Raw genomic sequence first — 14794 nt, 5'->3', positions numbered from 1 at the left:
TATTTTTTATTAATTATGCAGAAAGCATTTTACAGCCAGAGAATAACTGTATATTCATAAAGGGCTTTATAAAGGTCATCCATTTAAATAACAGGAGGTAATAGTATATAGAGGAAAAACCTGTATCAAGGTAGTTCTTGATCAAGGTAGTTCTAATTAGGAATAGGTTGATTAGAAGCAGTACTTAAATTTAGTTAGGGAGATGAACTACAACTTAAGAATGTCTGAAAAATTCTACATGTATAGAATCTCAGCCGGTTATAGCTGCTAGAAAAAAGAAATAGCAGTTCTCAACTGGGGCGATTTTGCCCCATTGCCCTCACCTCATTTGGCAGTATCTGGAGACAATTTTGATTGTCACAACTGGGGGTGGTGGCAATACTAATGAGACAGGGACTGTGGTGTAGTCAGAGTAGGGTGAGGGCCTCCGGAAAAAAGGCAACACAAGATAATTACAGACAGAACAATGTAACAATGTGCAAAGAAGTCCCTATCGAGACTCTGTGTTAAGCATTATGCAAAGTCAGAGTCATACTAATTCTCTAGGTTAAAGATACCAGACTAGGAATATAGATGTTCTTCAGTGAGATCAGTTAAAGCTCAAAAGGCCAGGAGCAACTTGGCCTGGAATGTTTGAGTGTTCCACAGATAGAGTATCTCAGCATAACTTGTGACTTTATTGCATCAATTAGATCATGACACTAAAATTTACCTTAGCCTGCTAAAAGGCCCATGTTATTTTTAACTGCACCTATATACTGTTTCTTTCTCTAATCCTAATCAAGTAATCTGTAACTTAGGCAAAAGATTTAGTAAGCAAGCCCAGCTATAAACATCCCAAAAAAGTTAAGAAGTAAGATTAACACACTCTTGCAAACAGCCAAAAGCCCAGCCCACCTTGAGGGCAGGGCAGGTGGTCTTACAACAAGTCTGCACCCCTAGCTCTTTACCCCCATTCCTGAAAATCCTCAACCACGCATAAAACCCCTAGACAATAGCACCACCACGGACTCTCTTGTCCCCTCCTGGTATGAGCCAGCTCTGTCCTCTCACTTTATCTCTAAATAAAAGCCTCTACCTTGCTCTCTACCTTGAGTGTTTGCAAAGTTCATTCTTCAGCTCCGTGAACAAGAACTGTGGCATCACTAATAATCTAAGTGGGTAGAGGCCATGGACGCTGCTAGTATCTTATAACGAGCAGAGCAGCCCCCCATGACACACAACCATCAGTCCAAAATGTCAACAGAGCCATGGAAGAGAAATTCGGATCTAAAAAGAACAGGTGTTTTTCTCTCAAAGTTTAAGAGAGGAAAGAAAGCATGGATTTTACTTCTAGAGTAAGGAACCAGGGGATAATTTCCAGACCTCTTTAGGAAGGCCTTAGTTTATGGGTTAACAATTCCAAGCAAAAGCTCATGTGTATTTGAAAAATAACTATGCTAGGATTATAGTAAGCTATGAGCACATACATTTAGCTGCCTGTATCTTAGGAAGCAGTTGGATTTACATTAAAACTTAAATGTCTGTGAAACAAGTAAAACAGCTTTTCAGAGTACCGGGATTACTACAGACTATTAAAACATGAGTTTAACATGGTATCATATATTAACCAGTCCTGGAATACAATTAAAAAAAAATTTTTTTTGAGTGAGAGCATTCTAGAATAAAATCAGTGTGCATCAACCACTAGTTATTGACAATGACTAAATACTAATTCCAATGCTTCCTAATCTGGAACAAATTTTAGTTCAAGAATCTAAGCCTTTTATAAAACCTAAATGAAACAATTCAATTTGTCAAAATCACCATGATAATCACTTAAGATTAGAATTTAAAAGTATGAAGAGGTCAGGGTATTACGACTCCCTCTACTGAAAATCATTCTGAAACCTGACATGCACTGATATTACAGGGTCTAACAAAGTACCTGTAGTACTCCTCTCAGTTTGAAGTGAAGTTGGTTTTTATGATGTCCTATGGAAAATCCTATTTTGAGTTAGTGCTTTTTAAGTTACAAAGAACAAAAACATGCTGCTGGTAATCTTGCCCTATAGTACAGATGTTTGCCAAATCAAACATTTTTGGTATTAATAGGAAAATAAGCAACTTACTGCATTATAAGGGGAAAATATGTAATTTCATTGTGCATCTCTCTTAAGAAAATGGCCTGATCTGGTGAGCCTTTGGCAACCTGCCTCCAAATACTCCCATTGTGTTCCATTTTTGAAATGGAAGGTATCAAAGGAATTTTATATAAAAGCTCTTTAATATCAAACATTAACCAAGCATAATACATCTAGAGACTGGCAATTACTTTTAATAGTTAAAATTTTTGGTAAGATTTAATGTGGGCAGAAAATGTTACTTCAACTTTTTAAATTGTAAAGTTATGAGGCTAAATACACCTTACAAGGCTTATGAATTTACCAGTTAACTAAATTTTTCAATGACAGGATTTTGTATATTTCCTTAGTCTGAACTTCAATCATGTATATACAATCATTTATGTGATGTCTGACATTAAGCTAAAGATACCAGAACATCCCTTTCAATTAGCTAAATTAGATACATGCCCTTATTTCTTTACTGTTTACCTAACAAAAGTGTAAAAAAAAAAGGTGATTTGGTTAATTATGGTAATCTCCAAACATCTGGCAGTTATCATTCATCATATTCTCCACTTTGAAGAATTCTAATTTCCAATGGTTAAGAAGCTTTAGATATAACTAACGAATATATGACCATCATATTAAAAATTATCATTCAGTGCTGTTGATGTAAGTTTTTCGGTTAGGCCTTATACCAAATTTCCATGTTTCATAAAATGACCTTACCTCTAAACACAGCCCCATATTGAGCTGTCTTTAAAAAGAAATCACGTAGATCTGAGCAATTTACATGTCCTCAAGAAAATCAGCAAATAGCTATTTCCTTACTATGAACTTGTAAATCTGAGACACCCACAGATGGAGAATTGCTAAGGACAACTTCCTAATAATGCTTCCAAGACCAGTGAGAAATGAGTGGCAGACTAGGACTGGACACCACACATTCCAACTTCCATTCCAGTGTCAGGACATCACGACAGAAGTATGGAGTTAATCCATATGATTCAGCATTTAAAATCTGAATAGTCTTCTGTTACTAATTTTGTTATGTATGTGAATATATGTAATCACTAAAATCTTGTGTACTATTAGAAAAGAGCAGACTATTTCGTTTGTATTAAAAGATAGGATTTTAACTATTAGAAAAATTAACAGTCATCTAAGACTCAAAAAAATGAAGACAAAAAAACAAGAACAAAAAATACCCCAAACCCACTCACCTTGGAAGTTAAAAAAAAAAATCCAATACATGCAAAGTATTTGGATTTAACTTTAGACAATTAACTAAGACATTCACACAATATATGCATGTCAGTCTCCTATTTGGTCCTAGAGCCTGCAGTATTGCAATTTATTGTGAAACCATGTAACCAAATGCTTAAATATATCCACAACATCTATAACCACGGTAATGCATAGTACAATATACTAATATCTCAAAATAAAATGTCTATTACAATTCTATGCAAATTATGGTATAACATTACCACCTGCCACATTTTGAAATGGCACCAACTTCATGTAACGTTCCATGTCAATGTAAATAGTCAAAATCCTTACTGGTAATGATGTCTTATGCATTATCTGAACATTCAAAATCACACTGTTAATCTAATAACCATAGTATGTTATCAATTAAAATCACTGCATATTTGGATGTTAAAGCAGGTAAGTTATACAGCAGGAAAAGTATTTCCAATTCACAGTTTCAAAAATAAAGGGTGCAGTTTTCAAATATCTGATTGCTTAAAATTGGTCACTCAATTTAACAACTGCTTCCTTCAATACATGTAAACTGTGTTTGCACAGCATTAGGAGATGTTTTTTATTTCAGAAGTTGGTTCATACTGATACAGGAGCACCACAAATTTGAAGGAAGAGGCTACAGTGTGAAATGAGTTCACTGAAGGAATGTTAAATAAAATTTTAACTACAATAAAAGGTACTGCAAAGCTTTGTTCCCCCACAGACCCCTTAATCAGGAAAAGTAGTCAGATACAATATGTAAATCAGCTCTACTAGAGAGGGGGAAAAATCTAACTCAACTAAAAGAAATACTATTATTAGCCAACAAATGTATAACAGCCAGCTTCAGAGTTTTTGTAAAAATAAAATTGAAAAGCATACATAGTTTTTGTATCCTTCAATACGGAATGCAGAGATCCAAAGGGAATGAAAGAAAAATCTGGCTTTAAGAATTTCTAAGCGGAAACACGCACACAAATGGATAACTGAGGAAAACTGAAAACTTAAATATTCAAATTTTCAATGTGTAAGAAAATTTGTAATAGAAAAAGTGGCAAATTGTTATTGTGACTTGATCTGCTGAAAACATCTGCAAATTCACACTGGCATTAAGAAAACCAAAGGTTGAAAAATTTACTCCTCTCTCTCCAGATATGTGTTTCTGTGCAAAAATAAATATCTGAAAATTGCACTAATACGATAATACTTATTTTAGCTTCTGTATTACGAATAATCTGCACATGCTGCTTTACAGACAATACATATTTGTAAACTTGCTCATGCAAAATTAGTGTGCGCAACAGGGATACGTTTTAATCCCCATATTTAAAAAATGATCTTTTTTAAAACTGCCAAACCCTCTGAAATGTAACAAATTTTACACAGATATTCTTGTCTGCCAGCTAAAAATCAATTTATGCTGCTGAAACAAAAAGTTACACAAGAAAAAGAAACATGGTTTTTGTCTTGCAGAATTTGATTTTTTTAAATAAGAGAAAATTTATAAAAGGAAAATTCATGGTCACAAAATTTTAACATTTTGATCCTAAACATTACAGGGCAAACAGAATCTGGACCCTATTGCCATACCGCATAAACCCTAACTTTTAGTTTCCATGTCAAATGTTGCCCTAACCACTAAAACATTAGTGGTTTTACAACCTCTGGATTATGGAAATACATATTTCTGAAATAAATGCTACAAAAACAATGGAAGAAAGCCAAACTGTCTCCATGAAGGGAAAAAAAGTGGAACATTTGGAAGCTTTTAAACACTTCTCTTTCCATGTCTTATGATTAACCTGTCAATTCAGTGCATCATCTGGTCCATATAATGGTCCCGTGTTGAACAAACATCTAACTAGTGTCCATTGATTCCAAGTTAGTGGATGATGAATCTTTCTGGATACTTTCAAAGATCGCCGCCAGCTCAGGGTTGGAGCTGATCTGTGACTGGAATTCGCTCATCAGGGGACTCTTCTCTGCTTCCGGAATGGTAAGCAGCGCTGCCACTGCTCGCATGGCAGATCGCTTCAGTTCATCCTGCTTTTCAAACTCCTGCTTTACTGAGTTTGCCTTTACCTGTAACATGGAGTAAATCAGTACTATATGCTGTAAGAGTTTTATGAACAAAATTTACACAGAGAAGGTTCTAGTAAATAAAGTTACTCTTTCATAGGTCCAAAAGGCACCTTATACTCTCAGCATGGGTATTCTAAAACTTCCTTTTAGCAGTAGCAGTCTCCTTTCCTCCAAAGGGAGTATTTTATACAAAGGCCACTATAAAAACAAACTACAGCATCATCATGGTTGGAATAGAGAGTGGGGCCCAGAGAGCTTTATCTGCTTAGCAAGTCCTACTCTGGCCTCCACCAAAACATACTCCTCCAGCTACCCTGTTTATTATTCTTCAAATGTCATGACATCTCCAAGCATTAATTCATGTAATTATTTTTATATGAAAAGCCCTTTTCACCTTGTGAATCTGAAAATAATTCTGACTTTTCTGGGTCCATCTTAAATAACATCACACTCATATGAAGCCTTCTTTTGTGGCCCTATCACACTTTATCACATATCAGTACTTCAAAACATGTATCACTCTGCTGTATCATTAAAACTTCCAAAAAATTTAGCACAGTTAAATGCTATTCTTAAAACATTCATATTCAACAGGTTCACTTTTAAAACCAACAGCTACATAGGGCACTACTGTGGTTAAATTTGGAAAACACACAAAATCAACTAGAAATCCTGAATACTTCAAGTCTGGCCTAAGTTGATATCTCTCAATGATTACCTTAGTTGTACATGTGGCACGTAAGGGCTCGACAAGTCGGTCCAGCCTCTGTAGTACTGCACTAGGACAAAGGGTGGAGAGTCTCACCAACATGAGAAATGTTAGCATCTGGTAGGAATAAAAAAAGACAAAATTCCAAATTCTCACAAAGCTTTCAAAAGGAAAATGACTAGCATGTACCAGAAAGCTTCATTTTAATGTAATCTGCCATTTGGAATTACACAGATTTGTCAAACCTTAGCTGAGGAATTTTAGTCCCAAGTACTAATGAGACTTATAACACGATCCTATAGTACAAAAGTAGAAATGTGGTTCTCAGTCTTCGCTGCACATTAATGTAGGGAGCTTTAGAAATATACCCATTCTTCAGCCATGTTCTGCAGAACAGTCCTAAAGACAGCCAATGAGAATTAGCCAAGACAATGATGGAAAACCAAGAAAACCCTCCATGGATAGTAACTACAGTCCAATATTAAGAAAGACCAAAAAGGTCACAGATTATACTCTGAATAGTATAAGCATAAATTTGTCTGGACTCTTCAGAGAAATGATCTAGGGATTATGCATTAGAAGCTAGCACACATCATTTCTTAGAATTTTCTACACATTTAGACTTGATTTCTTCCTCCACTGAAAAGGTTTCTCAATTTTTTTTTATGTCAACTGACATTACACTGCATCACTCATACTTCTGCATATTACAGTTTATAATACTAAAATTATGACAAGCAAACCAGTTTTTCTCTTAATAATTAAGAGAGTAAATTACAAACTTACTATAGTATCTTCTAAAACATTCTACAAGCAAGCACAAACATCTTACCTTAATATCATAATGGTCCTTCAAACCATCTTCAACGTGATTTAAAAATTCAAAGATATCTAGTCTATCAAGACAACTGTCTAGAAGCGTGTACATACACTCAAAAGCTGCCTTTCTAATATCCAGTCCGTCATCAACTGTATGCTTAAAAGGACCCATTTCTACCTGTTGAAACAAAAAAGAATGTGTGGATATACTTAAAAGCAAAAGACCAGCTTAGATAAACAGTGTGGTCTAACAAACTTACCTCTCTTATGAGTTCCTTCCTAACTTTTGTTTCATTGTAGAGATGTGGAAGAACAGCATCTAGAAGATCCCTTATTAATGATGGCTTATTATGCGCTGCTGAATTGAATGTGACCAAGGCTACTCTTCTTACATTCAAATCCGGGTCTTCCAACGTTTTTAGGAAATCACCTGAAAAATTACAAATAAGATACAGTTACGGTAAGCTTAAATAAAATACACATTATATTTTTTTCTAAACTGATAGTATTTCATCATATTCTTCCATGACCCATACTGAAGAAATACCAATTATCAACAATAATAAACTATGTGAACTATACAGATAAGTATCTTTTGGCAACAGGTAAACTATCATATCTGATTCTGAGTGGATTTAAACGATAACCTATTCTTGGCACCTAGAATGCAAAGGGTACAGCATGAGAGCCCAAAAAAGTTGCCCGATTAGTTTTACAGACACTTCATAAAGGCAGACACGTGATGGAGTCAGCAGCCATAAGAATTAATCAATTGAACGAAACTTTGAGTTCAAAATTAGTACTTGCACTAAAAGCAACCAAAACAGAACTGAAAAACTGAGTTCAAAATAAGATAAAGAAGTTAAGGACAGATCCATTGCTGGATAAAGACGGAATACCGTTACCAAGTATACAATTTATCAGATGATAAAAAGAAATATGTCTCTAAAAGCCCTCTTTATTTCTGTCCTAAACGAGAAATATGTGAACTTGTAAGAGTTAAGAATTCAAAAGAAGGAAATGGAAACCTAATATAAGACAGACAACAAGGTAAAGAAAACACCTTGCAACTTTAAAAACAAGTCTGGTTGTTCTTGCAAATATGGAGAAGTGCAAAGATCTAAGGAGTCACACAGGTGGTGATCCAAATGCTTTACTTATCCACTGTATAACTTTTGGCAAGAGCCTGTTTTGCAGTTCATAAAATGAGAATTATAAACTTTTTATGGCTACCGAGCAAAATGAATAGCGTGTATATTGTTGAACACAGTGCCTAGTACACACGTGGCTGTCACATGGAGCTATTGTTCATCATTATGTAACCTTAACTCTACCATCAGCAATCTTTTAGAATACACAGGGAAAAGACTTCTTTTTTTCCGGAAGACTTGAATGTATTGTAACAGCAATTGGAAAAAAGGAAGGACCGAAATACTTCAGACACCACAGATTGGTAAAATAAAGGTTGACTACCCAGGAGAGTTCTTATTACAAAAAAAAAAATGTAGCCAATAACTTGGTTTCAAAAAGAATTTAAATGTATCAGACTAAACCTCCTCACCCCTGTTTGCTTAGAATTACTAAGGCAGTAAATTATAATACTTTATTCTAAACATTATGTATCTGCTTTCAGAAAAGCATCTAAAATATTGCTATTATTATATACAAATGGTGACATGAACTACTATCAGTGGTCCCCAACTCCTTGGTTTAGAAATTGCAATTCTGAAAGATTCCTAGGTAGTTCTGATGTTCATACAGTCTCAAATAATACTGAACTAGACTATTATGCAAAGAGAGTGATAATCATCTGATCAAATAATTATACCAATGATGCACACTGGCTGACTGTTGTCAGCCTGGAAAGATGTCTCTAAATACGTGGCACAGGTCTCTTCCCTGGTCCTACCTTGTATAATACCAAAAATGCAAATAAATATATCAAAGCAAAAAACAGATTAGGGGAACAAAGACAAGCATCTTCTGACTGAGACTCTGTTTGCATTATTTCCAGGTCCACCAATTGTATGCATTTATCCTTGTGTGTCCCCTTACTCTGGGAGGGTAACCCCTCTCTCTTGAATTGTGCTTTTTCCCTTCTTCCCAATGCAGAATAGCATGAAACTGCAAAGCTTCTTTGGTACATTCCTCTGTACTTTCTCTGGTATCCCCACTTCTTCTGACCTCAAGAAAGCACCAAACTGAGTTCTGAGGGCTTTGAGCTACTACCAACTCTAGGAAAACTGATCATGAAAACAAAACAAGTTAAGTTATAAAGCCATGAAAAATAGTCCTAGAAGCTTATTCTTGTTCTTTCTTGGGCATCTCTGAGTTGTTTTAGTAATTCGCTCTACCCAAGTCTTTTTATTCTTAGGTTGTTTTCACCTTTCATATGGAAGTCTCCACAGAACCCTTGGGAACTAGAGGGTTAAAAGTAGTAAGAGAAAACTGGGGCTTCTAACAGCTCAAATGAGATTTGTATCTGGGAGGAAACTTCAGGCTGATCAGGTAGATTAAATCTTTTTCCTTTATCCTTTCAGTTATGTCATCCCTAAAATAGATTATCAAACATGTAGCTGACTCTAAAGATACCCTACTATATTTACCCTACTAATTTCAGGTATCTGCAAAACTATCTGGTAACAACTTGAAACAAAGGGATGAAAAAATATAAGAACATACAATATTAAGTATCTTTTTAATGAAATAATTACCAGAACCATAAAAGAATTTTAGTTCACTGGTGATATATTTTAGTTATTAAAATGATTAGTTTTTTTTAAAGTTAACTATTAAATAGTTATTCAATATGTTTATGTTTTTTTTCACTTACCTATGCAGTTCTTTAATAGTGGGTCAATAGGTTGTGGATGATCAGAAATAGTAAACTTCACAGCTGTAACAACTGAGCTTCGGGCATATGATGAGCCTAAATGAAAATAAACTATAAGTCTATTTCAAGGCCACTAAAATCCATGGACATCTTTATCTTTTTCAAATGACTTCAAATAACACTAGTGTTTTCAACTCCTTAAAATTCTCTTTGGCCAAGGGGGTATTTTTTATTGCTCTCAGGATACTACTAATAAAGCAAAGTTTACTCATCTTTTCAAACATAAACATAATCCCATTAGATTTCAAAATAAACAATTTATTCTTTAAAGCAGAGGATCTAGCCCTCACAAAAGAGAACTTAGTTAAATCCATAAACAGCTTGTCAGATCCTCAAGTTTTTTGTTAAAAAAGAAAGCAATTTCTAAGCATGAATGGCCATTAGGTTCTACTTAGTCTACAAAAGGTTGACATTGGTAAATCTGAAACTCTTCTTGAAGTTAAGTTCACCAATTACAGTATTATAATTACTACTAGCAAGCTCCTTGGGATATATTAATTCAAGAGAAATCTGATTATTCTCTTTAGCCCTTTTAAACAAAATGCCATTTGAATATGGCTCCACATTATAACCTAAGGGCAATAGGTTCTGCATATAACATGATACAGAAATGTTTTAATTTCTGTTAGGCAATTTTCAAGGTAACCAACTGCTAATATAATTTTTTTTAAATAAGAATCTAGATACCCACCTGATATCAAGTACCCCTTAAGCCGTGGAAGGAGAGTTTCTGGATCAATTAGAGTGAGTTTGCCTAGACATTCAGCAACAACATTTCTGGTTCCTTCTTCTGCACACTCACAGTGCTTCAGCAGTAAGGCCCAGATGTTTTCAACATATGGTTTAAGGCCTCCCACCGATGCAGAGCTAATAATTTCCTTCAATGAATGAAGCAAAAGATACTGCCTTTTGGGTTGACTTGTTATTTCTTGCAAGACAAAAGGCAGATATTCAGGAAGGTTGCCCACACTAATGCTGCCTAATGCATAGGATGCAGCTGATTTGACTTCTTCACTAGGAGATGAGAAGGCGTCTAATATTACAGACTTCAGTTCCAGCTGCCCACTTAAGTCAATATGGTGCCCAACTTCTCCAAGAGAGAGCAGAGCTAAGAGGCGAATGGAATCTGTAGACCGTGAGTTCTTGACATCTTGAATGAACTGACCTACTACAGCTGGTCCTTCTTTCGGGCATGCTCGAGTAAGGGCGGCTACACATTTGGCAATGGAATAATAAGACTGCTTGTGGGTTAGAGCTGTGCTCTGAGAATACACTGGACCAGTCAGCATGCGCAACAAATCCATATATCCTAGATTATTTGTTCCAGTGACAACCAGAGCTTGGAAAAAGTCTAGCATAGCACTAAGAGCTCCCCCCTGCAGTAAAGGTGATCTCACAAGTCCAATAAGTTCATTGAGAATGGATCCACTTATCTTTGAGAGGGAAGAGGGATACACTTTGGCCAGTGTGGTAAGAAAGCTGATAGCCATCTGTGAAACATGCATATCACTTTCACTGATAAGAGGTGGGAGCTCATCTAGAACTGCATCAATCATGGCAGCTGTTAAGCTGTCACTATAGTTTTTAATCAGAATATCTAGGGCAGAAAGGGTACCTAGTTTCAAAGCTCTCTGGTTTTTCCTGAGAAATGAAGCAAGGATAGGAACCCCTTCTCCCAGAACAGGCCTCAAATCTATCTTCAAAGGCGACCCAGCAATCAGTGTCAGTGCCTTCACTGTAGTTAGCCGGGTAATTTCATTCTTTAGTCTCTCCAAGAAAATCTGAAGTGTATTCGGCAAGTCAGAACCCAAATTGTCTCCAAGGTTGCAAATAATTTGTCCCATACAGGAAATAGCCCTTTCCTTGACTTCCTGATCAATGTCAGCTGCTTTTAACCTCTTAATGGTGCAGGTAAATAGATCTTTGATATAAGGAGTTGCATCAAATGAGGAAGGCTGATCTAAAGGACGAATTACTTTGACAAGCTGCTGAGTAACAAGAAGTGCTTCGGACGTAATCTTGTAAAATGGGTCTCCAACACAAGCCACTACTGGAGGGACCAAAGCCTGAACATGAGGATGGAAGACTTGAGGAGAGTGGTTACAGAGGATTACATACAGACATGACAAAGCATCAATCTTCAAATTAGACGAGCTTGACTTATCATTCAGTGAGAAAATGATTCCTAAAAAGCCAACAAAAAAAAAAATCCAGTAATTTTTATGCAGTTTTATGAAAGAAAAAATTAAAAACTAATCTCTAAAATACTGCTAAAGTTCCCACTTCATCACATTAATTCCACAAGCTATAAATATTAGAGCCAGAAATTTTAGGTATTCAAGGTGGTTCTATGAAAAATTTAGTTCAATGTACAAATTAAGTTGTCATAAATTATCCTTCTGAAGGAAATAATTATTTAAGCTTATCTAGGTCTTAATCAAGTCCCCTAAGTGATTTACTTTTTTTTTTCATACCTGGTACAAGTACAGGAATGTGCTGTGTTAGGGCCCCAGGTAACACATTGACCAGTTCGGTTAACATATTAAAGCAGCACTGGCGGGTCTTCACACTTTTTTCTTTCATCTGTTTGTGCAGCGCTTTAACAATGCTGGGAACCTGTAATTACCACACACTCATTAGCTGGTTCAGCCGTTTCCTCAGTACAGTTAACACAAATTACAGGAGATGGGGAGAAAGACAATTTATCTTTTTGATTAAGTTCCTAATTTTGCGATCTGTTAACAAGATTGTTAGATATAAACTTTGTTGCATCTATTACATATGTTCTCTTGTAACTGTATATAAATAAGAAAATAGAAAAAGCTATCATTAGCTTTCTACAGAGCAACAATCTTCCCTGAAGAACTGTTAATTATGAAATGTACAAGGCTAAATTAAAAAGGAAACTAACCAAATAAATTTCAACCAAAATTTTAGGAGCATAATTCATAAATGGTTTTTTGAACCAAAAAAGCACAGATAAACATTAAAGGAAAAAAGACAAATTAAGGGAAGAGAAACCATTAAATGGGTCCTTGTTTTTGCTTTTTGTTTGCTGTTACAGTTGAAAAAACCTCACTTCAAATGTAGCTACAAGCAGCAGTGGTATGATTCAAAGACATCTAATTTTAAACTTGCTAATGTTTGGTTAGTCGGTAAAACTAAATCGGATATTTACTAATAAATCTTATGGATGCCAGGATACAGACACATACTCTATCAATGAACTGAGAACCAGAGAAAAAAATAAAGCACCCATGTAATTCATCATCACATCATCAGAAATTCTCATGGTTTTAACTGGTTTCTTTTTGCTTATTTAACTGCTTATGTCCTACATACACTTCATCTAATTTTCTTCTACAATTAATCTCCAATGTTCACCCTTAAATTTACCACAAATTTTTTTAGTTTGTATTACTTGAAAACAAGCTAGATATAGTATGTACATCCCCCTTCCCTGGTTTAGTTCTTGAGTCCCTTTCAATATTCATTTTGTAATTTGTAACAATGGACAAAACATACCCCACAGGGCTGCTGTACGGATTATGTATAAGACAGAAGAAAAATGTTTAGGATGTACTAAATATTTGATAAATGGGAGCTATACAGCTCTAAGGTTTAGGATCTCAGAAAAGATGTCCTAAAGTGAAAAATATGTGTCTTTTTCACTAAAGTATCACTGACATACAATCTTATGTTGGTTTCAAATATACAACACAGTGGTTCAACAGTTATCCGTATTATTAAATCCTTATCCCCTTCTAGTGCTGTTACTATCTATCAAACGTAGTAAGATATTACAGAATTACTGCCTGTATTCTCCATGCTGTACTACCATCTCCGTGACCAACTTGTATTGTGATTACAAATTATTGTGTCCCTTTATCCCCCTCACACACCCACCCCCAACTGGCCCCAACCCCTCCCTCTTGGTAACCACTAGGTCCCTTCTCAGTGTCTACGCATCTGCTGCTAGAAAAATATGCATCTTACTAATAAGAGCTGACATACTGAAGTACTTACTGTGCAGGAGGCACTACACTAAAAGCTTACATAAATCATTTCATCTCTCACTACCTTGGGTAGGCAATTCTAAATAAACCCTTACTACAAATGAAGAAAAGTGAGGTTTAATAAAAATGACTAAATCACTTGTCCAAGACCACACAGCTAAATTCGTAGTGAAGCTAGCTATAAACATAAGTACCTGGGCACCACAGCCCTAAGACTTTTCCACTGATACCAAACATAAAGATAACTGAATCTTAATTAATATTATCTATCCAGTAAAATCAAGAGTACTCAATCAGAACTATTTATAAACCATAAATTATTATACAAACATAATAATCCCAAACTTTATTCCTCTGAAGATATTCTGGAACTCACATTTCCAAATAAGAACACAATTTTAAAAGATCACATTTACTAGCATGACTTCCAAAACCACACTTTTAAACCAACCTGACTCTGAAGCATTGTTAAAGGTGTTTCTCCTTGTTCCATTGCATCAGGGTCACACAGCCAGCTCTGTACAGGACGAGTTTGCTTCAAAAGGGAAAGGTATGCATGAAAAACATCTGCCTTTACATTCTCTTCACGTTCTTTAAATCTGGCTATCAGTGCAGGAGAGACAGTCTTGTAGAATTCTGGAAGCATTTCATGCCTTGTGCTAACCACAGCATCCAAGCACTTAGCACCTGCACGTCTCACTTTCCAACTCATGTCATCATCGTCACTGTATTCATCATCACTCCCTAAAGAGGTAATGTGAACAGGCTATTAATCATTAAGTAAAGATTGTCATTTAATACAGAAAGTGAACTGATATTCTTGAGTAAGACAGTTTTCTAACTTTTCACTAACATATACAGCAATGGGTAAGTTTAAAAAGAACTAGAACTTATAACAGCTGCAGAGTTTACTTATACAAAT

At 35.4% G+C, this 14794-nt stretch overlaps 1 protein-coding gene across 1 annotated transcript in view; it reads right to left on the bottom strand.

The window, feature by feature from the left end:
- Positions 1-2301: 2301 nt before the first annotated feature.
- CAND1 (cullin associated and neddylation dissociated 1) overlaps positions 2302-14794 on the bottom strand; it is a 57222-nt gene continuing 44729 nt past the window's right edge. Inside the window, exons 8-15 of the mRNA XM_036894889.2 lie at positions 14324-14616; positions 12331-12472; positions 10548-12041; positions 9797-9892; positions 7224-7393; positions 6977-7141; positions 6154-6261; positions 2302-5435 (exon numbers count right to left, since the gene is read on the bottom strand). Of these exons, the coding sequence (XP_036750784.1) occupies positions 5211-5435; positions 6154-6261; positions 6977-7141; positions 7224-7393; positions 9797-9892; positions 10548-12041; positions 12331-12472; positions 14324-14616 (2693 nt within the window). The 3' untranslated portion in view covers positions 2302-5210. The remainder of the gene's footprint in view (positions 5436-6153; positions 6262-6976; positions 7142-7223; positions 7394-9796; positions 9893-10547; positions 12042-12330; positions 12473-14323; positions 14617-14794) is intronic.

Source organism: Manis pentadactyla, chromosome 10, assembly GCF_030020395.1.
Source record: "Manis pentadactyla isolate mManPen7 chromosome 10, mManPen7.hap1, whole genome shotgun sequence".
Classification (NCBI taxonomy): Eukaryota; Metazoa; Chordata; class Mammalia; order Pholidota; family Manidae; genus Manis; species Manis pentadactyla.
This window is presented reverse-complemented; position numbering and strand designations above follow the sequence as displayed.